This window comes from Otolemur garnettii, unplaced genomic scaffold (genome assembly GCF_000181295.1).
Source record: "Otolemur garnettii isolate 467f Iridium unplaced genomic scaffold, OtoGar3 scaffold00056, whole genome shotgun sequence".
NCBI classification, from domain to species: Eukaryota; Metazoa; Chordata; class Mammalia; order Primates; family Galagidae; genus Otolemur; species Otolemur garnettii.
This window is the reverse complement of record NW_003852451.1, coordinates 7013029-7033671: the sequence shown is the minus strand read 5'-3', so window position 1 is coordinate 7033671 and position 20643 is coordinate 7013029. Positions and strand designations below refer to the sequence as shown.

General features: G+C 44.8%; 1 protein-coding gene across 2 annotated transcripts in view; it reads right to left on the bottom strand.

The window, feature by feature from the left end:
* LOC100965631 (plasminogen) overlaps positions 1 to 19508 on the bottom strand; it is a 38119-nt gene extending 18611 nt beyond the window's left edge. The window contains exons 1-11 of one of the 2 annotated variants that reach the window (XM_012806732.2): positions 19399 to 19508; positions 14872 to 15007; positions 13609 to 13715; positions 9238 to 9352; positions 7314 to 7453; positions 6315 to 6335; positions 5796 to 5916; positions 3871 to 3989; positions 2633 to 2795; positions 1789 to 1934; positions 377 to 536 (exon numbers count right to left, since the gene is read on the bottom strand). In XM_012806732.2, the coding sequence (XP_012662186.1) occupies positions 377 to 536; positions 1789 to 1934; positions 2633 to 2795; positions 3871 to 3989; positions 5796 to 5916; positions 6315 to 6335; positions 7314 to 7453; positions 9238 to 9352; positions 13609 to 13715; positions 14872 to 15007; positions 19399 to 19447 (1277 nt within the window). In that variant the 5' untranslated portion in view covers positions 19448 to 19508. The remainder of the gene's footprint in view (positions 1 to 376; positions 537 to 1788; positions 1935 to 2632; positions 2796 to 3870; positions 3990 to 5795; positions 5917 to 6314; positions 6336 to 7313; positions 7454 to 9237; positions 9353 to 13608; positions 13716 to 14871; positions 15008 to 19398) is intronic. The other variant, XM_012806733.2, reaches the window with a different exon arrangement.
* Between the last annotated feature and the right edge of the window lie 1135 nt (positions 19509 to 20643).

Genomic DNA, 20643 nt, shown 5'->3' with positions numbered 1-20643 from the left:
AACTTTTCTTTGAAGATGGCGGCTGAAATGGTAGAATTGCATGGTTGAAAGATTGCATGGATCTGTAGTGGGGGCCATGGCCTGGTACTGTTCCTAAGTGTTTGTTCATTTGTTCTCCTGATGTTTCCATTCATGTGCCCTGGGCACCTCCTTCCATGTGTATTGCGGGTTCCTATGAAACGACTCAGGCAGGACACCCAGTCTCTAATTTCCTTTCTCTTAGAACTGTGGCTCCAAAGCCAGGATCCTGCACATTCCACCTCACACTGTGGACCTAAGAGAATTGTGGTCCTAAGCAATTAGCTTAAAACATAGCTCTTATAACAGAAATGTAAGTTAGCCACCACTCCTCTTATGATTAAATTTAAAGACATACGCATTTGGGTAGTTTTGTGGGGTCTTTTCATGCCTATGTGGCGTCATAGACAACCAAGATTGACATTTCCTTCCTGTGATGGTGGTGGATGAGGTGCCCCGGTAACTCTGTCCATTGCCCTGGTAACAGTCCTGGACAACAGGGGTTTCCTCAGGTGGTGCTGAAATTAAAATAGAAGAAATCAAGGTCAGTAATGACTGGAACAGAGAGACCTGTGAAGAAATTTACACACAAGTAGTTAATTAATCTCTGGAATTGTCACTGTTCTTTTTTTGATATTAACAGAGAGATAGATATCCCAGAAGAAAAAAAAAAGAAAACAATAAATCCATAACATTCTAGAACTTTAACAAGCTAACTTTTCTTGGAAATATTTAATTTAAAATTCAGAGAAGAAATAATCAAGTCAGAAAGAATGGCTGTCAGTGTCAGTCATGCCTGAAACCTTTCCCTGTTTCCCCCGGTCATTTTCTCACCCAAAGCCAAAGGCTTAAGCTTCTGGGGGATGTGGGAGGAAATAGTCCTGTGTCTAGACTGAAGGCAAAAATTCACTGTTTCTCAGATAGGGTAGAGGCAAAAATCATCCCTAGAAGAGAGACAAGGAACCCTCTGGCATCCAAGATGGTGCAATGGCTCCAAGCACAAGTCTACTCCTCTTCCACTCAAGGACCAACCCAGAGACAGGAACCATGAGAAGGAGAAGTGCAAACACTCTGAAGTCAGGCCTTTCAAAGCCTGAGTTTGCTCAGTCAGCCTAGGACTCTGGTGGACCAGGGAGACAGAGCACTTGCCCACTTCCACCAAACACTGAGCATTCAAGGACAGCCAACAACAGTCTACTCTGAAGTGGAGGGGCATCACCTCTGTGGTGCAGGCCCTCTGTGAAGGCTCCAATCTGAGCATGGTGTAGCAACACAGAGAAAAACTCTTCAGCACCCCAGAGCCCATCTCAGCACCAGGTCCAGCAGCCCACCACTGCAGGAACTGAAAGACCGTGCTGCACATCCTGCCCAGGGAGCCCCACTCATTTCAGCTGCTAGCTACCCGGACTCAGTGATTAGGTATTCTAATCTAATTCTACCTAATCAATAGAATACGAAACAGAAAATCAGGATACTCAAGAATAACACTAACATTCAACTTGACCTAATTGACCTTCAGAGAGCATCCGACCTGATGACAGCAGGAGTCACGTTCTTTTCAGAGCATAGTGAACATCCAACAAGATGACTATATTTTGAGCCATAAAGCAAACCTCAACAAATTTAAAATAATTGAAATGGTAAGGAGCACGTTGTCTGTGCAGAAAGTAATTGAACTAAACAAAGCCAGTGGATACCGTGATGAGACCGCTGGGAGCATTAACATCTGGAGCCTGTCTGGGCCCTCAGCAGCTCCCAGCCCTCTCTCACCTGAAGTGTCCACGTGTTCCACAGACGTCTGAGAGGCCTCACAGGACGGCACAGCACAGTACTCCCACCTCACCGCACTGTTGGTTGTGTAGCACCATGGGCTTGTTTCTCCATCTGGGTTACGACAGTAATTTTCATCCAAGCCTCTGGAACAAAAAAGGGATTATGAGTCTGGGTTCCCCAAAAGGCTAAATAAACAAGGTACACACACGTCTGTGAATGGTGCTATTGGATATATATCCAGCTGATGACATTGTGGTCTAGAATTATACAAACCAAATAGCAGGTGCCAGAAGGAAGCGTAAGCAGAGTTGGATCTCATAGGATTCCTTAGAATCATGGCCCAGATGCTTCTCTTGGGTAAATGGTTGAAATATGTTCATGGCTTTGTGTGGCCAGGTAAGATAGGCCTTTGTGTGTCAGCACTATGCTATGTGCTGGGACTACAAGGGCCATTTCCCCCTCCCCCGACCCCCGCTCCTGCCTCTGTGAGGATACATCCTCGCCGTGGGGCTTAAGTGTTACAGGGCAGCGCTTCGCAAACCTTAGAGTGCGTTCGATTGTCAAAACATATTGCTGGGCCCATCCCTAGAGCTTCTGAGTTCATAGGTCTAGACCAGAGCCCAGGAATTTGCACTTTTAACAAATTCCTGCTGACTCTAATGCTGCTGGTCGGGGAAACCACAACTGGTGGGGGGAAACGGGGAATTTCACTTCCCTTGCTTATGAGTTTTAGTCCAGATACTTTAATCCTCAGTTCCTGTGGGAACTAACACTAAGGCAAAGTCAATGAGATTTCACACTCCATAGCAGCAGAGAGGGAATGAGACCAGAGGGGACTTACTTGCAGGGGAAGTTTTCGGGTGTCCGGTTGTGTTTGTGAGGGGTCTGCTCACTCCAGCGCTGACACGTGTGCCCAGACACAGTAACCGCCACCTTTCCACGGTAGTTTTCGCCTCTCCCCTTCAGACACTGGTAAGTTGGGCCAGAAGACGGTGGGGGTGTTGCTTGGATGGGGAAAATAAACTACAATTAATATTTTTAAAATAAAGAATGCACAGGAGCGTGTTAGGGGAGACCAGGTGCAGGGTGGACTAGTTTCTCTCTGTCTCAGCTCAGCCCATCTTGGAGTCTGGCACTTGACCATCATTTAGCAACTTCAGAAGAAATCAGTTTAGCTGAATCTAGTCTGTGAGCTCCTTTCGTGAGGAACTCCTCCCAAAACAGGGCCTAGGGATGAGGCTTCTTTCTACGCTCAGTTCTTCATACGTGGTGAGTATCGATCTGTGTCACCCCCATCACATAGGCTAACGGTCCAAGATCTTTTGTGAAGAATAAATTATTCACTGAGCAAACATAACCAAACGACACCCAACAGTCCACAAAACCAAACGACGCAGGCAGAGCGCAGGAGTGTGAAGGCACAGTATGTCTGCAAGGAGCGTGGTGTGCACCCAGAAATCAAGGGAAAAAGATGAGATGACGGAAAGGGACACTGGTGTGTTTGCAAAGAGGAGGAATATCTGAGGGGCTTCAGCTCTGCAAAGGACCCTCGTCAGAGCAAACAAGGCGAAGCCAGCCCTCACTGGCTCCTTTCTATCGTGTGAGGACGGTCTCTGAACCTCTAAGCCCTTGCCTCCTACTCTCAGAGAAGGGAAGACTATAAAATTGCCTTCTCCAGGCACTTCTGCTACGTCTCTCAGGTCGGCTGGTTCATCTTCCGAACTCTCTTTCCCTGCTGCGCCCAACTTGGACACCCCCCAAACTGGACATCCACAGACACTCCTTTGTGAACAAAGCAACAAGGAGAACTCTGGTTGATAACGAGATGCGCCCCGGAGAGTGTGGGTCTAATTTCCCTGCAGCACAGAGAGAAGCAGCATACACACGCCACCAAGAACCTGAGTTTAAGCGCACTCGTGAGCCATGGTGTCTCTGATGGGGGTCAGGTGGGAGGCGTGATAAGTGGAGGCTCTGACTGATCACCTACAGTCATGGCCAAATTGTTTTGGGAGAGCAGGAACATCCCCCTGGCCCCGCAGGCCACTTCGCTTTCCTATCCCTGGGACGCCGGGTACTCACTGCAGCGGGGGATGTCACAGAGCTCCCAGCGCTTGTTGGGACTGGTGGTGAAACACCATGGGCGGGGCTCACCGTCAGGGTTCCGACAGTAATTCATCTTCAAGTTCTTGTTTGGAAATCTGAATGGGTAAGAGGATTTTAATAGCACTGAACATTTGCATTCATGGATGAAAATCTTTTCAAGTGAGCAAACATTGCACACCTGCTGTGTGCCAGGCACAGTCAGGCACCGGAGGTCACCACAGGAAGGCAGTTGACTGGCTCAATATTCAATATTGTTTTCTTTTTTTTAGAAAATGGGGAGGGGGGTCCTCATTATGTTGCCAAGGTTGGCTTTGAACTCCTGTGCTCAAGTCATCCTCCTGCCTCACTGCCCAGCTGCCAATGGGCTGTTTTTCTAACAGTTTACATTTATAAAACATCACTGGACAGGGTCAGTAGCCTTACCATTTGGGCCATCTGGAAAATTGTGAGTAAACTCCAGTTATTCAGCTGCAAATGTTAGTGATTTTTAAATACAAAGTACTTTGTGCCTAAAGCTTGTGAGTGGTACACAATACCACCAAGACGTGGGCACCTTCGTAGCTTAAGACTGGTCCTTCTGATCTACATGGCTCTGGGCCTGCCAGCCCTAAAACCAGAAGGGAAGCCATGTTCCTGCAGGCACCTTACAGTGCAGTATGGCCCATGACCCCTCTGCAGGGGGACCTGGTGGCTAAGGCTGTTACATGCACCCACACCTGGGTCCTCAAACTTTTTAAACAGGGGGCCAGTTCACTGTCCCTCAGACCGTTGGAGGGCTGGACTGTGGGCCCCAGGATGAGTCAGCTGCTAAGCAGGATAGGCAGTGGTGGCAAAAACACCCATTGGGCCAGATAAATGTCCTCAGCGGGCCGCATGTGGCCCTTGGGCTGTAGTTTGAGGACGCCTGAGGAATATTCCCTCCTCTGAGGTCGTAAATGCTTAGTCAGGATGCACAGAGTAGCCAGCAGTGGCTTAAGCAATCCTTTTCTCCTCTGGTTTCCTGGGGTGAATTTACACAGTGTGAGACCTTGAAGCCGCTATTGTATTTCTCCTTTGCAGGTCAGCAACTGCGGTGTTCTAAGCTAGCTATGTGGAACTGGAGGTGCGAAAACGGAGTGGGGTTGTTTTGGACAGTGAACGCTGTGGCTTAGCCTCACTGCTGTGGTTCTTCTGAGCTCTGTGCTGGCCCGGAGGTGGCCATAGCATGAGAGAAGGACCGGGAGCAACATGAGGAGGTGTTTTCCAGCACAGTTAATTGAAATACAATATGCACAAAACCACACTCTAGAAAACACCATTACTGTCCAGAGAGGGACTATTCTTCCCCCTATTTTAAATTCATGATCCACTTGGAGAATCTTGTGGAATTCATGAACCCTCATTCCAGACAAATGCACAGATATAAATACACATAAAATACTGGGATTCACAAAACCCACGATGTTCAACCTGCTGATGAGGGATTAGGAAGCCGTGAATCTCATCAGTATAAAGGAAAAGAAGAGGAAAGGAGGAACAAAAAGGGGAAATATTTGGAAAGTGCATCAGCCAGCAGTGTCTCTACTTCTCAATACAGATGTCAGTGCAACCATACACACGTTAGGGTTTCAGTGTGTGCAGATCAGCTGGGGATCTGGGGTGATATAATTCAGTTTCAGAAGGTCAGAGATTCTGCCCTTGTAACAAACCCTAGGTGACGTCACCACGCCTGGTGCATGGACCACGTTTTGAATAGTATGAATGTGTACTTCACTTGCGGTCTTGTGGGAGGATGCCAGCTTTGAAATTCAGAAACAACAGGTGTTTACTTCTGCAGGAATTCTAAAATTATCTAAATAGCAGTAAACATGTAACAGAGCTGCAGAGTCTGAACCATGGCGTGTCTTCCCCACGAGACTTACTTGGAAGGAATGTACCCATGAGCATGTGGGCTCTGAGAGTCCCAGGCCTGGCATTCCAGTCCAGACATGGTCTTGGAAATCTTGCCCTGATAATTTTCTCCGCTGCAGTGCATACATTCATCTGGGCAGCATGGGGAAGAAAGAGGGAGAGAAAGTTGTTCTAATCATTCCAATGCCAAATAAGCTAGCAGTATTTTGGGATGGATTTTTGATCGTGCTCATGGCCTCATCAAAGAACAATAGTCACCTGACACGAAGTATGATGGGATGGTTTTTGCTTTGCTAAATTATTCAGAAACTGAAACTTTGATCAAGAATTATTGAAGTCACATGGTGAGCAGGCTAATATATTAGTTAAATTTTTATGGGGAAATAAGGAAAACAGGACAGAGTTAACACCAAAATGGTACATTCAGGACACTTACAGGCCAGACGACCTATAATGCAGTGTACAAATAAAGGATCCCATGGTTCAAAGAAATAAAAGTGAAGAGAATTGAGCTGTCACATAAATCCTACCTTTATCTGTTCCTCCTTGTCCTAAAAACATAGACAGAAATACAAAATGAAGGAATCTTTTCCTTATGACATTTTAAACTTTTTTAGCATTGATCTTTAAGGTATACTATGTAGTATACAGTTGGTCCATTAAAATGACAGATTACAGATTTAAAAACTGGTTTGTTGCTTAGCTTCGACTAACCAACTAAGTTTACCAAATTAATAGTGTTTATTTGCATTTTATTGATTTCATAGTTTTAATTTATTGCAAATATGTCTGGGTTTATATATATATATATATATATATTTTTTTTTTTTTTTTTTGGGGGACGGAGCCTCAAGCTGTCCCCCTGGGTAGAGTGCCATGGCATCACAGCTCACAACAACCTCCAACTCCTGGGCTCAAGCGAGTCTCCTGCCTCAGCCTCCCAAGTAGCTGGGACTACAGGCGCCAGCCACAACGCCTGGCCATTTTTTGGTTGCAGCCATCATTGTTGTTTGGCAGGCCCGGGCTGGGGATTCGAACTTGCCACCTTAGGTGTATGTGGCTGGCGCCTTAGCCGCTTGAGCCACAGGCGCTGAGCCATGGGTTTTTATATTGCATAAGAGTTTTACGCATAAGACACTGTGTCTAGAGTTTAGACCTAGTTTTCTATTTGTACGTGCTGAAGTAACGTTTTTATTTTTTGATACAAGGCCTCAGTCTGTTGCCCAGAGTGGCTTCATAATAGTTCACTACAACCTTGAATTCCTGGGCTAAAGCCATCCTCCCTCAGCCTCCTATAGGCATGAACCATTGCACCTGGCCGGAAGTAACATTTTCATAAAAATAATTCAGGTCAATAGTGGAGGTCTGGGCAAATTTTTGCTTCTTTCCAAGAGACAAATATATCACTCAATTTCATCATGTCTGGCACCACTTGATTATTAATGATACCCAGAGGGAAATGGCTTTGCAGCAAATTACTTCACTGGTGAAGGGCAGACATGAAAACATTTTCTGGGGCCCCTCCTGACCTTCACACTCAGGAATGTCACAGTAGTCGAATCTCTGTTCTGGGTCTGTGGTGTAGCACCAGGGCCCCCGGTCATCATTGTCTGGGTTCCTGCAGTAGTTCTCCTCCAGTCCCTCCGAGGGGTATGCATCAGGGGAATACCTGAGGATGGAGAGAAGCACTCTGACTATGTTCTGAAAATCAGTAGGCTCTCAGCAAGGCGGAATGAGGCGCTCTCTGTTTCCTGAGCCAGGTTTAACTTTCTGCCATCCAGATGCATTTCAGCTATGCGCTGTCACATCTGTGCTGTCAGGGATCAGCTTCTCCATCAATAGGCGGCTTCAGGCATGGCAGCTAATGATACCATTGTTACCGTACTGAGTTTTAGAAATAGAGCCAACATATCTTTGTGGCATGGTCACCAGACATACACAAGCCTCCAAAGCCAAGACCCAAATTCTTGCTTCATTCCAAATGCCCACTGCCAGCAGTCACCCTTCTCTCTGTGAAAACCTCAGTGGTTAATGCCATTCTGTCTATGTGAACTACGCACCAGGCAATGCACTAACATTTTTTTATATCCTTTCTCTTTCAGTCTTCATAAAATAAAAAAAAACAGGAGGGTGTTATCCCTAATTTACAGAAGAGAAAACTGAGTGTAGGAATGTAAAACAAAAGAAAACTTGCCCAAGCTTGCACAGCTAATAAGGGGCAGATCAAGAATTCAGAGTCCATCCGTTGATTCTAAAGGCTGAGTTTTCTCTGAAATGCAGCCTAAATTAATGTGGATGGGGAAGGGAGTTGTCCTCATTTTTAGTTCTGGGCATGAGCTGTGCTATGGAAATAACAGACAAACCCACAGGACTTTGAGTCTAGAAAGGCAAGTTTTGTGTCCAGTTCTTCTGTGTATATGTCTTAGGTGGCCCCCATCAGCCCGGGACCTTGGTGTTCTCCCAAAGACCAGCCTAAACATTCATGCAAAATCAGCCGAGATTGTCTCTAAGGCCCCTGACGTTCTGTGATTTGGCCATTTGGTTGAATCATTTACTTTATCTAATGAGGCATATTAGATCTACTCGTCTCATAGAGATGCAGCAAAGGCAGTTTGGCCAGAGGAACAGACACTGAATTCCTGTTCCCTAAGCGTCGTTACTAAGAACTTAAAGCTACCTGACAGCAAAGTGGGGAAAGCATGACAAGATGACACTAGAATAAATAACAGGCAAGTTGACAGATTTACATTTCATTTTCATTTTTACATTTTATTTACTCTTTTTGCTCTGAAATGTCGAGGCTATCAGAGTTTCAACCTGATATATTTGCCATGTTTGACTCAGTCCTAAACAGAGTCATCTCTGGCCTTCCTTCAGACTCAGCCTAGAACTCATGGCTGCATTATTCTTTTATACTAAGCAGCCTTCTTTGTTCTGGGTCTCCCAGAAAACTCTCTATGCAAGAATAAATAGGAGGTGGCCCCTTTCTACTTTTGTGCTATAAGTAATTGAACATCATCAATTCCATATCAGCAGCAAAGAAGTTCTATCTGTTTAATTCCCCTATTTTAGTTTGATTTAGAAATAATAGAATTCTTCTAAATATATTTGGCTCTCTGCTTCCTCAGAATCAACATCCACAGATTCAACCAACTGTGGACTGAAAGTAGTTGGAAAAAATAACAATACAACAATAAAAACTAATATAAATCAAAATACAGAATAACAGCGATTTATATAACATTTACATTGTAGCAGGTATTATAAGTAATCTAGAGATGATTTATACTGGGAGACGTTTGTAGGTTACATGCAAATACGGTGTCACTTTGTATCAGAGTCTTGAGCATCCCCAGATCTGGGTACCTGTAAGGGTCTTAAAACCAATTCCCTGTGTCTACAGAGGGACAACTGTACCGTATATGAACACAAAGATAAAAGAGAAAGTCTTACTTAGGTCGGTGGGGAAAACTGGAGCTCCATTTCTGACAGGGAACGCCCTTCCTCGTTTTGGACGCTGTCCCTCTGTAGTTCCTTCCATTCCCCGTCTTGCACTCTGAAAGATACACTGGAAGGAAGCCCAGGTGGTGTCAGAATCTTCCCAACCAAGGGAGCTCCTGAAGAAGGTCTGCGCAGCAGAGTCACACTCAGAGAAAGAACCCGCACACCAGACACCGTGTCCCTGCTTTATAAACGGGGCCACCTCCTGCTCGGGTTCCTTTGCTCCAACACCACTAGCTGAGCCCATCTGTGTACCGGGCACCCGCCAGGTGCTGAGGACACCAGGGCCCCCCCTCATGGAGCACACATTCTAGTGGAGGAGAGCTCAACATTGACAGGAATCTTTCAGGGACACAAAGTATGAAATGAGAAGTTGGGGCAGGTATGTGTTACAGAGAAAGTGAATGGCCTGGTGGTGAAAGACTGGGGGTGGGGCTTTTTAGGCAGTAGGCAGCAGAGTTTTCAGAGGCTGGAAAAGATCCAAGCCCCTTCTGGGTTTTTTGGCTTCCCATTAATAAGAAGAAGTGCCAGGAGGGGCTACAAACAGGCTGTCCACTCTGAATGCTCACGGTAAAAACTCTCGAGCACCCTCCACGCAGCCAATCTACCACTTAGCCCTTAGCCAGGGGCGGAGGGGGAGCTCCCTCCTGTCTTTAAGGCAGTCTGGGGGTCCCCCTTGTGGTCCACATGCAGGGGGTGGGCACCCACAGTGGGCAAACCCCTCTCCGGGGTGGCCACCACTTCTGGCTCCCTCAGGTGCATATGTGCTTGCCAAGAGACATTTGCTTGTACAAATAAATGTCTAACTTTCTTACATAGTTATACTTAATTAAAGATGATCAAGGGTGGTGATAGTGGCTCAGTGGGTAGGGTGCCAGCCCCATATACCAAAGGTGGTGGGTTCGAACCCAGCTCTGGCCAAACTGCAACAAAAAAATCACCGGGTGTTGTGGTGGGCACCTGTAGTCCCAGCTACTCGGGAGGCCGAGGCAAGAGAATGGCCTAAGCCCAGGAGTTGGAGGTTGCTATGAGCTGTGAGGCCACAGCACTCTACTGAGGGCGATAAAGTGAGACTCTGTCTCTAAAAGAAGTAAAAATAAAAAAAAAAAAAAAGATGATCTAAACTGAGAAGTGAAGATGAAAAGTTCTGGTTTGTTGTTAAGTTGAATGATTTTAAGGAGTTGGCAGAGTCGAATCTATGGAGTTCACATTCCTCTTAGTAAAGTATCTCAAGAATGGGAAAAAATCCAACATACTCAATACTAATAGGAAATCAATATTAAACAACTATATGCTCATAGGAAAGAGAGAAAAGACGAATATAGTCTAGTGAGGGGGAGGAGAGAGGAAGGAGGGGGAGGGGAAGGGAGGAAGGCGATTGGCGGGATCTCACCTAACGTGCACAAAGTGAGGGTGTCCAGCACGCCCCCTGGGTGAAGGGCTCAACTACAACTTGAACTTTACCTTAGAATTGAAAATAATGTAACCTAAACATTTATATCCATATGCTAATTTGAAATTTTTAAAAAGTCACATCATTTTGAAAAATGCCATCAAATTCTCTGAGGGCAACCCTCTCTTACAGTTCACTATATAAGTTTGAGGAGAAAATCGTGAAAATCTAATGGCATTACAAATGCAGATTGGTTAATAAATGTCTAGATCTTGCTCCACTTCACAGATAAGGCAAACGGTTCTTATAGATGATGTGATAGAACATAGTCATGCAAGAAATGTGCCAGCAGACTCCCATTGGTGGCCTGTGTTCAAAGAAAAAAAGCCTTTGCATCAAAAGATGCTGATGTAAACTTGTGTTTTTGATAAAAATATATAATGTTCAAGGTATATTTACATCACCCTTTAAGATTCCCTACTTTAGCCAAGTTTTTAAATTCATTGATCAATCGTCTGAGGAAAGTACTTCCAACGTATCTAGAGAAAACGAATGCTTTAACCCCACACTAGGTATAATGATTGCAAATATGTCTTGGTGGGGACATGTATTAACAGTGGACAGATTACACTCATTGGGAGTATAAGCTCAAGGTACTTTGTGAAAGGGAGGCCCAGGGGTCGGGGGAGACTTGCACTGAGGCTGTCATGAAGGGCCAGGTGGAGAAGGTCCCAGGCAACAGCGGCGTGTGCTCGGTGTGGTGGAGGAGCAGAGATAAGCCCAGTATAAAAAAGCACAGTTGCCAAGCCAGCAGTAACACAGGGCCCTGTGGGGTTTAGAAGCCACTCAGATCTTGTTCCAGGAAGGGTTTTAAGCAGAGAAGGTACATTTCTAAGGGATCACTTGTGTGACTACCAGCAGGGGGACCAGTGACTGCAGTGGCCCTGGCCAGAGATGATAAATTTGGTGGCTGGTGATAAGTGGCAGATTATCAATGTAATCTGACACAGATTGTTCCCGGCAAAATCTAGGCAGGCAAATATTCCACAGTGAAAAAACAAGGACCAAAAAATGACTGACTTTTGACTTTTTGCCTCTCTTTTGTTTGTATGTACCCTCCAGAGTTTATATAACCTTTGGCTCCCTCTGTGACCCTGAAAACAAGCAAACTAAGGCTTCAAACTTCAGACTTCAGCCTCAGCCTAACAGTCACCCCCGTGATCCTCTGGGTTAACAATTTACAAATGACATATTTAAATGGTAGCATTTTATAGACAGAATCCCAACAGCCTTTTTTTTTTAGTCTGGTGGACAGTAAGTGATCCTATGTACTTCATCCTTTACTCACTGTTTATAAGAACTAAGACCTTCAACAGATAAGGTCTAGGTTTAAACTCAAGAATTAGAGGTAAATGGTGGTAAGAAAGGGATGCAGCCAAGAAGATACATCAAGGCATAGAAATAATCCCAACCGAAAGAAATACTCTTTAAAATCACATTTAGAGTTTTGCAGTGAAGATGAGACACAGTGTTACAAGTCATCTCGAAGAATGCAAGAACTGGGACATTTCTTATCCCTTTAACACCGATGATACAGGCTGGGTGCGGTGGCTCATGCCTGTAACCCTAGCATTTTAGGAGACTGAAGTAGGTAAATCACCTGAGTTCAAGAGTTTAACACCAGCCTGAGCAAGAGGGAGACCCTGTCTCTACTAAAAATAGAAAAATTAGTGGGGCATTATGGTGAGTGCCTGCAGTCCCAGCTACTAGGGAGGCTGAGGCAAGAAGATCACTTGAGCCCAGGGGTTTGAGGTTACCATGAGCTATGATGATGCTATGGCACTCTACCCAGGGTGATAAAGTGAGACTCTGTCTTGGAAAATAACACAAAACGAAAACACCTGTGAAAAAGAATCTTTGGAGATCTAAATTACTGTTATAAATGGTCTTAATATCCAGCCAGTAGCAGAGTATAGTTGTTAAAGCTTGATTCACATGTAATCAAACATTTGTGTATCTTAAAAGACATACAACTTCCATTGAAATCCAAGTGACCGGCTCGGCGCCTATAGCTCAACCGGCTAAGGCGCCAGCCACGTACACCTTAGGTGGCGGGTTCGAATCCCCAGCCCGGACCCGCCAAACAACAATGACGGCTGCAACCAAAAAATGGCCAGGCGTTGTGGCGGGCGCCTGTAGTCCCAGCTACTTGGGAGGCGGAGGCAGGAGACTCGCTTGAGCCCAGGAGTTGGAGGTTGCTGTGAGCTGTAATGCCACGGCACTCTACCCAGGGGGACAGCTTGAGGCTCTGTCTCAAAAAAAAAAAAAAAAAAAAAAAAAAGAAATCCAAGTGACCTCCTATCCTAATGGGTAGAATGATTGATCCACATTTTAAAAGAAACTACAGAAAAGGAACGATAATTTTTGTTCATTTTTAACAGGCAACACCTGAGAGTCTGAGGAAAATATAGACAATGACCAAAGGGAAAAAAAAAGGTGGGAAATTTAAGAATAAGGATTTGTCCCTTTCCAAGTGTTCCTGGGGATTAAAAAGACCTCAGGATTTCTGTTTTACTAGACTTCAGCATAGAAGTTAGTGCCCAAGGATCATGATCACCCGGCAGATCAATAAACCAAGGTCATAAGAACATTTACACCCTTGATCCTCTTTAAAAGTAAAATTTCAAATATCTTATTTTCCAGGTTGTAGAAGTAAATTTGTAAATCCAGTCCCTTCATTTTTTAAACAGAAAAAATGAAGCCAAAAGGGGCGATTTAATATGCTTAAGCTGACACAGCTGATTAGTGACCAAATCCTGTCCTAACCCAGAATCCAGTCTCACTCCACCATATGCCTTCATTCTCTGCTTTCATAAATAAAGTGCATGGAGGAGGAGGGGGCAGAGGAGGAGGGGAGAAAACATACGCACCTTTCTTTTCAAATAACACAACGTCTCTCATCCTAATGACTGTAGATGACTTGCTGTTTTCAGCCATTACCACACATTGTTGCTCTTTGCTGTGATATTGGAATGACCTGCAGAAGAGATTTAGGAAATACAGTAAATATTTTTCCATATTTAAGGAAAGGAAATGTTTGTTAATGAGTAAGACACTCTCATCATTGTATCTCGGGATGAATGAGGGAGCTCAGAACTGCTGCCTTTTGGTCTGTTGGACACCGTCTCTGTAAAGCGCTGAGGATAACAGGGCGGCCTGGCAGTCACTCTTGTCCTGGTACACTTTACCTGCTCCTCCTCAGAATCTTCTCTTTCTGCTCAACTCCTTTACTCTTTCGTCACTCATTTCCTTCATGAATCCCAGAATATTTGTCTGTGTGTTGGAAAGAAGCAACTTGATTGCCCTAAACTTGTTCCCTAGTTGGTTGGTCTTTATGACTTCTGGACTCACCCTTGCCTCTTTGTCCCACCTGCCCCTTCCCTGCACACCCCTTCCCCGCACATCCCTTCCCCATCCACGTGGTCCTGCCATGGATGCTGTGCTTGGAATTCACCACTGTCCAAAGTGGCCTCTCCAACCTGAGGCCTCCATGAAGCCTGTGCTTCACCTGTCTATGCCTTGTCCCAGTCAGAAAGCACAGGGCCCTGCCTCTCTCCTGCCCAGGATGCCTCTCTGTTGTCTCCATGCTCCTACAGACCTCGCTCACCCTCAGAATTCAGCTCAGGGCCCCCCTCCTCCCTGCTGCTCAACCTTAGGAGTTGTTCCTGCCTCTAAGTCTGCTCAGAGCAGGCACCGAGGATGCCACATCCTAGTACCTCGCTCTGCCTCCCCATCCCCCCCTTCTTTACGTTGTTTGGAATGCCTTTGACCACACAACAAACATCAACGGGCGGGCACTGGACCTGGGGTCTATACTTCTTGCTCCCTCACATCTATCTAAGGCACTTTCATTCACATGATCTTTAATAAACTGGTGCTCAGAGAAACAGGTGCTAATGTTTATGCCGTGTATAAACACAAATTAATTCCTTTAGGGTATTTTTATAAAGGGGAAAAAATAAGCCTCAACAAGAAGCTGTTATTAATGGTTTCAGATGCTGTGAACAAAGGCAGTTCCAAACACTGATCCTGTAAGTTCCTCTTAAATGATGTTTTTGTTAATAAATCCATGAATAAATTACTTGCCATCAAAATAATAGATTTCTGATTCGGTGCAAGAACAGCAAAAATACCTGCACGTGAATTCTTTCTCCTCCTCACATTTGGCTGCACATTCCTCTGTGTTTCCTGTCCTGAGCTGCTTCTTGGTGACACTGAACAGAGACGCCCCCTGGGTGTTCACATAGTCATCCAGGGGATGTCCTTGACCTAAAGTGGAGGATAAAAGTGGAACAACTGATAAAATTAATCAACACTATTACTTACTTATCATGACTTTTTAATCTCTGCTTTATAGCAACCAAACAAAATAAAACATTGCTTTACTGGAATCAGAATAGGTAGCTATTAATAAAAATGTTTTGTCAGGGCTCGGCGCCTATAGCTCAACCGGCTAAGGCGCCAGCCACGTACACCTAAGGTGGCGGGTTCGAATCCCCAGCCCGGACCCGCCAAACAACAATGATGGCTGCAACCAAAAAATGGCCGGGCGTTGTGGCGGGCGCCTGTCGTCCCAGCTACTTGGGAGGCGGAGGCAGGAGACTCGCTTGAGCCCAGGAGTTGGAGGTTGCTGTGAGCTGTAATGCCACGGCACTCTGCCCAGGGGGACAGCTTGAGGCTCTGTCTCAAAAAAAAAAAAAAAAAAAAAATGTTTTGTCAGGAAAGCAGTTCCATTAACAGATTGAAAAACATTCAGAGATTAGCTACATTGACAATGCATTAGAACTATGGGACAATTTCTATCTTACTTAATTAGTGCGTAGAAAACCTTAAACAAGAATGAGCAATATCTGTTTGCTCTTTGTCGTGCCATGATCGCAGAGTAAACACCGTTAGTGGCCAGGATTGATGTTGGTTTCGTCACCCCAGGGAATAAAGGGAGCTTGAGGCCATTGCTTGATTTCCAAGAATCTGTTCTTTGATTCCTACACTGTCACTTTAACTGATGACAAGTGTTTTCTGAGTGGTTCCTCCTCAAGATACAAAAATTCAGGGGAGTTGATGATGCTGAGAATGAATAAGAACTGAACTAAATTATGGTGCCAACTCGGGCAAAAATTACTGGAGGGCAAGAATCTCCCCCCATGCAAGGTGACTGCTGAGCTGGTTCAGGACAGCAGCGCATCACTGTCAGTTACAGAGACGTCATCTTTTCCACCGTGCTGGCAGGTATCTGGCATTTCAGAGGCAATGGAAAAAAGCACAGCCTGGCACAAATCCTGGCCTTGATTCGTCTGTGAGATAAAACTGAGGCAGAGCCTGTCCCCAAGTTGCTTTCCCCCTTGTTACTGCAGATGGTGGCCACAGGGGGTCCATACGTGTTCCCAGCACGAGGCTTCACATGGCCCTCACTGAGCGCTGGCAGCCCTGGCCCAAGCCTGGATGAGCAGCTCCTGTGTGGGCACAGCACACTAGCGGTTGTCACAGGAGAAGCCAAAGGAGGTTGACAGAAAGCACAGCAGAGCATCCATGGGATTAGGCAACATGGTGACCTTGACCCCTTTGAGGGGAGTGGTGGGGGCCACACATGGATGGATGGGCTGTAGAGTGACCAGGGCGAGCAGCAGAAGGAAGATACCTCCCCTGGGAAGCCCAGCAGGAACAGGGCATGTCCTCCCGGGAATGTGCAGCCCTGAGAGCTTTTTAAGATGAGGCAGCCTGGAGCACATTTGCGTGCAATGAAATGATCCAGTCCGGGGCTCATTAAGGGTGAGATTCTCAGTCTCTCAAAGGCCCTTCCTGACCTCCTGAAAACATAAGCACTGTGGGGGGGTGGGGGGGCAGGGGTGCCGTCCACTCGTGAGCAAGTCCCCTGCCGTGTCCACGTGGCCTCTCCCTGCCCTGCTGTTTGCCCTTCCTCAGTTGTAGATGCTCTGAACTGTAAGGGGGATTACTGAACAGTAGTTGGCTGGTGCATTTTAAACTGAATACACAAAAAGCACTTGAGCAATGATCAAAAGATGATGGAGAAAGAGATATTTCAGACCCATATCCACGTCCTCACCCTGCATTTTCTTCCAATTTGAACTCTCATGTCAGAGAGTTCTGCTTTGGCAAATTCCATGCAGATCACAGTGTGACTTCAGAAACACACAATAAATTTATGAAGTGTGTCCTACAAAGAGTTAAACTCAACTTTTGAAGAGTTGTTGGCAGATGGAGCTGAGCAGCCTCCATACAAGTGATAATGAAAAAGAGAACATTTACATCTCTATCATCTTTTAATTAAATTACCTTTGATTGTGCCATATTATTATGTTTCTTAGGGGACCACTAAGACAACCTTAGAACCTGATGTCTCAAAGAAATAACTGCCCCCCAATATAATATTTTTTCTTTTTAATTTGAAAATATTCTCCAAATGCTTTTTTTTTCATTCACGTCTAGAACTCACACCTCAGTGGGCTTAAGGGATTTAATATGGTTTATTTGTGGAAAACAATTAAAGAAATACTTTAGTAAAAAAATGATTTTATATTATAACAAAATGTAGATGGATATTGCTACCAAGGCAGGTGTATTTTATTCATAATGAAGAATTTGTGATCACTGTAGTGTGTGTATGCGTACGTGACCTTGTAAGAGAGAAGAGTCCGTATCTGTGAAATGTGAGCTGTCAACCTCACACTGAGTACGGCTATAGCAGAAAGTCTTTCCTCTCCCCAGTCACGGCAGCACAGTGAAACATGAAAGTCACCTCCATGGAAAACCAGGGCGAATATGTTCTTTTTAATAAGGGCTGAGGAGAGACAATCCACCCCACCCGCAGGTTGGTTAAGATCACTGTTAATTCTATGGTGGATGCATGTGTTCTAACCTTTGGGTCTAGCCCACTGAGTGAGTTCATATTATTCCAGGTTTTAGTTTCCATGGACTGAGCTAAAATATTCACGCCCCCCTGCCTCAATGCACACAGCTATTTCCCACAGAAATGTCTTTGTGTAATCTCCTCCTGCTCTTTATTCTATTGGATATTTCTTCGAATGGCTTCCACTAAATTAAAATGTATTCGATTCTAAAGTATAACTTACAAAATTTTATCTGGCAATTTACAGGTTGAACTTCAAGTGTCCATACATTGCTTATACATATGAAGAAACACTAGAATAATTTAGGATTCTGTTTATATGGAATGTCCAAAATAGGCAAATTTTTAAACACAGAACAAAGTTCAGTGGCTGCAGGGGCTGCAGATTGGAACCGTTAAGGAGAGTAGAGTTTCATCTGGGGATAAGGAAAAGATTTTAAAACTTATTGTGGTGATGGTTGTACATCTCTGAATATATTACAAGTATGCCTTGAATGGGTGAATCGTATATGCGAATTATATCTTAATAAAGCTGTTTTTTTTTTTTCAAATAACTTGTAGGAAATGTTTAGAATTCCTTTTTTTCTTTTGAGATAAGGTCCTGCTGCATTTCATTGGTTACAGTGCCATGGTGCCATCACAGCTCCAAATCCTGGGCTCAAACAGTGCTCTCACCTGAGCTACCTGGGTAGCTGGGCCTACAGGTGCAAACCCCATGTTCACTTAATGTTTTCTTTACAACTTCTGGAGTGACAGGATCTCTCTGTGTTTCTCATGCTGGTTCTGAACTCCTGGCCGCAGGCAATTCTCTTGCCTCTCTCGCTCCTCCCAAGATGCTGGCATTACTGGCTAGACTGTCTTGTAAAAGGCTTCAACAAAGTTGAAAAAGTGATGAAAGCAGTCATCCTTCTTTTAAATCCTGGATGGATTTTTCACTTCCTTGATTGGGAAGTTTGGTCAATGGGTAAATGACATGATTTTCCTAAGTCTAGATTATTTTACCTTAAAATGACAATGAGTATACTACAATCTCTACTCCACCAGCTAAATAAGCAGTATTAGTAAAGGACGCACACACTCACACAAGTCTGTATCTGTCTAAAAATGTGCCTGGTCTAACCCCAGCACTAAACTAATATTTCAATTGCTATGTGCAGATGTCATTTGGCAAATTGATACATGTGATTTCTCCAGGCCTATGGAAAGCCTTTCTTAAGCCATAACAATGGAGAACTGCTGAGACCATCTCCATAAACTTGCCGAGGAAGAGAATATGCTCAAAGAGACACTCCACTGTGTAACTTTGGAGGTGAGGGGACTATGACACCTGAACAAAGGGGAGCCACATAGCAAGTAGTCAAACCGAGAATCAGGCCCAGAGGCTAACCGTCTTTTGTGTTGTTAACTATCTTGGTTATTTTGTGAACTAAACTAGCCATTTTGGGTCATTTAGCTTAAAAATCACCCATTATTTTCTCTGCCCATTCAGCCCAGCACCCTGATGATATTCACAGGGAAGTTAAACATATTTCTTTCTTTTTTTTTTTTCTTTTGGCCAGGGCTGGGTTTGAACCTACCACCTCTGGCGTGTGGGGCTGGCACCCAACTCCTTAAGCCACAGGCACCGCCCAAACATATTTCTTAAGTAATTTCTCAGTATGAGATTTTGGACTGATTATGTCATGAAATAAAAGGTAAATGAAACAAATTGCACATAAAGCCATAGTGTATCTACTATTAATATGTCACAGGGAAAATAATTATGAAAGTTAAAAGGAACTTCAAGTCTTACCTGATTTCAGAAATAAAAGAAGCAGAAGAACCAGCTCCGTACCCTCCATGTTGGGACTGGCCAGCAGTGACCAGAAGACAGTGTGTCTCAATCCCAGGGTGGTACTGATTTACATAATAGCAAACATGTCCACAAACAGGACACTTGGATTCAGTTAATTATTCTCTAGGAGACCGAGGCCACTGTACTCAGAAGGGATCAACACCTCAAACATTACCTGGATAAAGGAGCTTACAAAAGGTTCAGAGCGGGATCTCCAATAGATGCTGGGAAATGGGGAGAGCGCCTCCCCAGCCCACGTGGCTGCCCCCTCCGCCTCCCTTTCTCCAGATTCCTCGCCTTACCCCTTTAGTCTCTTTTCCTTCCCTGCTCTTTCATCCCCTTCTTGTGGATAAAATAAAACCACACAAGTAGCTCACACTAGCTGAGCACCTTCCACGTGCCAGGTGGTGTCCAGCCACACCAGCTCTGTCAGTCTGCACCACAGGCAGTACTGTGACCGTCCCTGTCCTGGGATGAGGGCTTGAGGCCTGTCCCAGGAATGTGTGGCTGACCAGGCAGACAGCTGATAGACGCAAACTAGGTGGCCCTTGATTACAAGCTGAAGGCAGGCATCATTGTTAACTTTCTACTATACAGTGTAGAAATTAGCGTAAATGAAAGTATTTTCTCACTATCAAATTACTTAATTCCCATCAGACTCACCTGTTTTCCATAATTATAAAGTATGTTATAATGTGTTCAGTCTTTCCCCTAAACAAACTCACAGTGCATTATTATATTTTCATTCTCATGAAAGAAAGCCAGGAGTAACAGAATTAAGTGAACAGAGCTCGTAGTCAGTCCGATTGTTGAATCTGATTTCAGGCTGTAGTGACCAGGTAGTAGCAGGTGCTGACCTGTACTAGTGACCAGGTGGTTTCAGACTCCTATTATAATGTTCAAACTTTTTTGGGAAAAGTTAAACTGACCTTTCTATTTTAGACATGAAATAAAGACAAGAAAGCATTCATTTCTCTCTCTGGGCTATGAAATTCCTTCCTATAAATAAATTTGGCAGAGGTGGAAGCCGGATTTCCTTGGGTGGACCGCCCACGGAATCTTCTGGGATTGAGCTATGTTGAATCCTCAAGAACAACTTGTTTCTGAGGACAAGAGGGTGGCGCCATGGCAGGGGCAGGGGCGACCCAATCACATTGTCCTGATTTCTGTCTCAGCCTGACTTTCTTCTCTCCTCAAACTCCT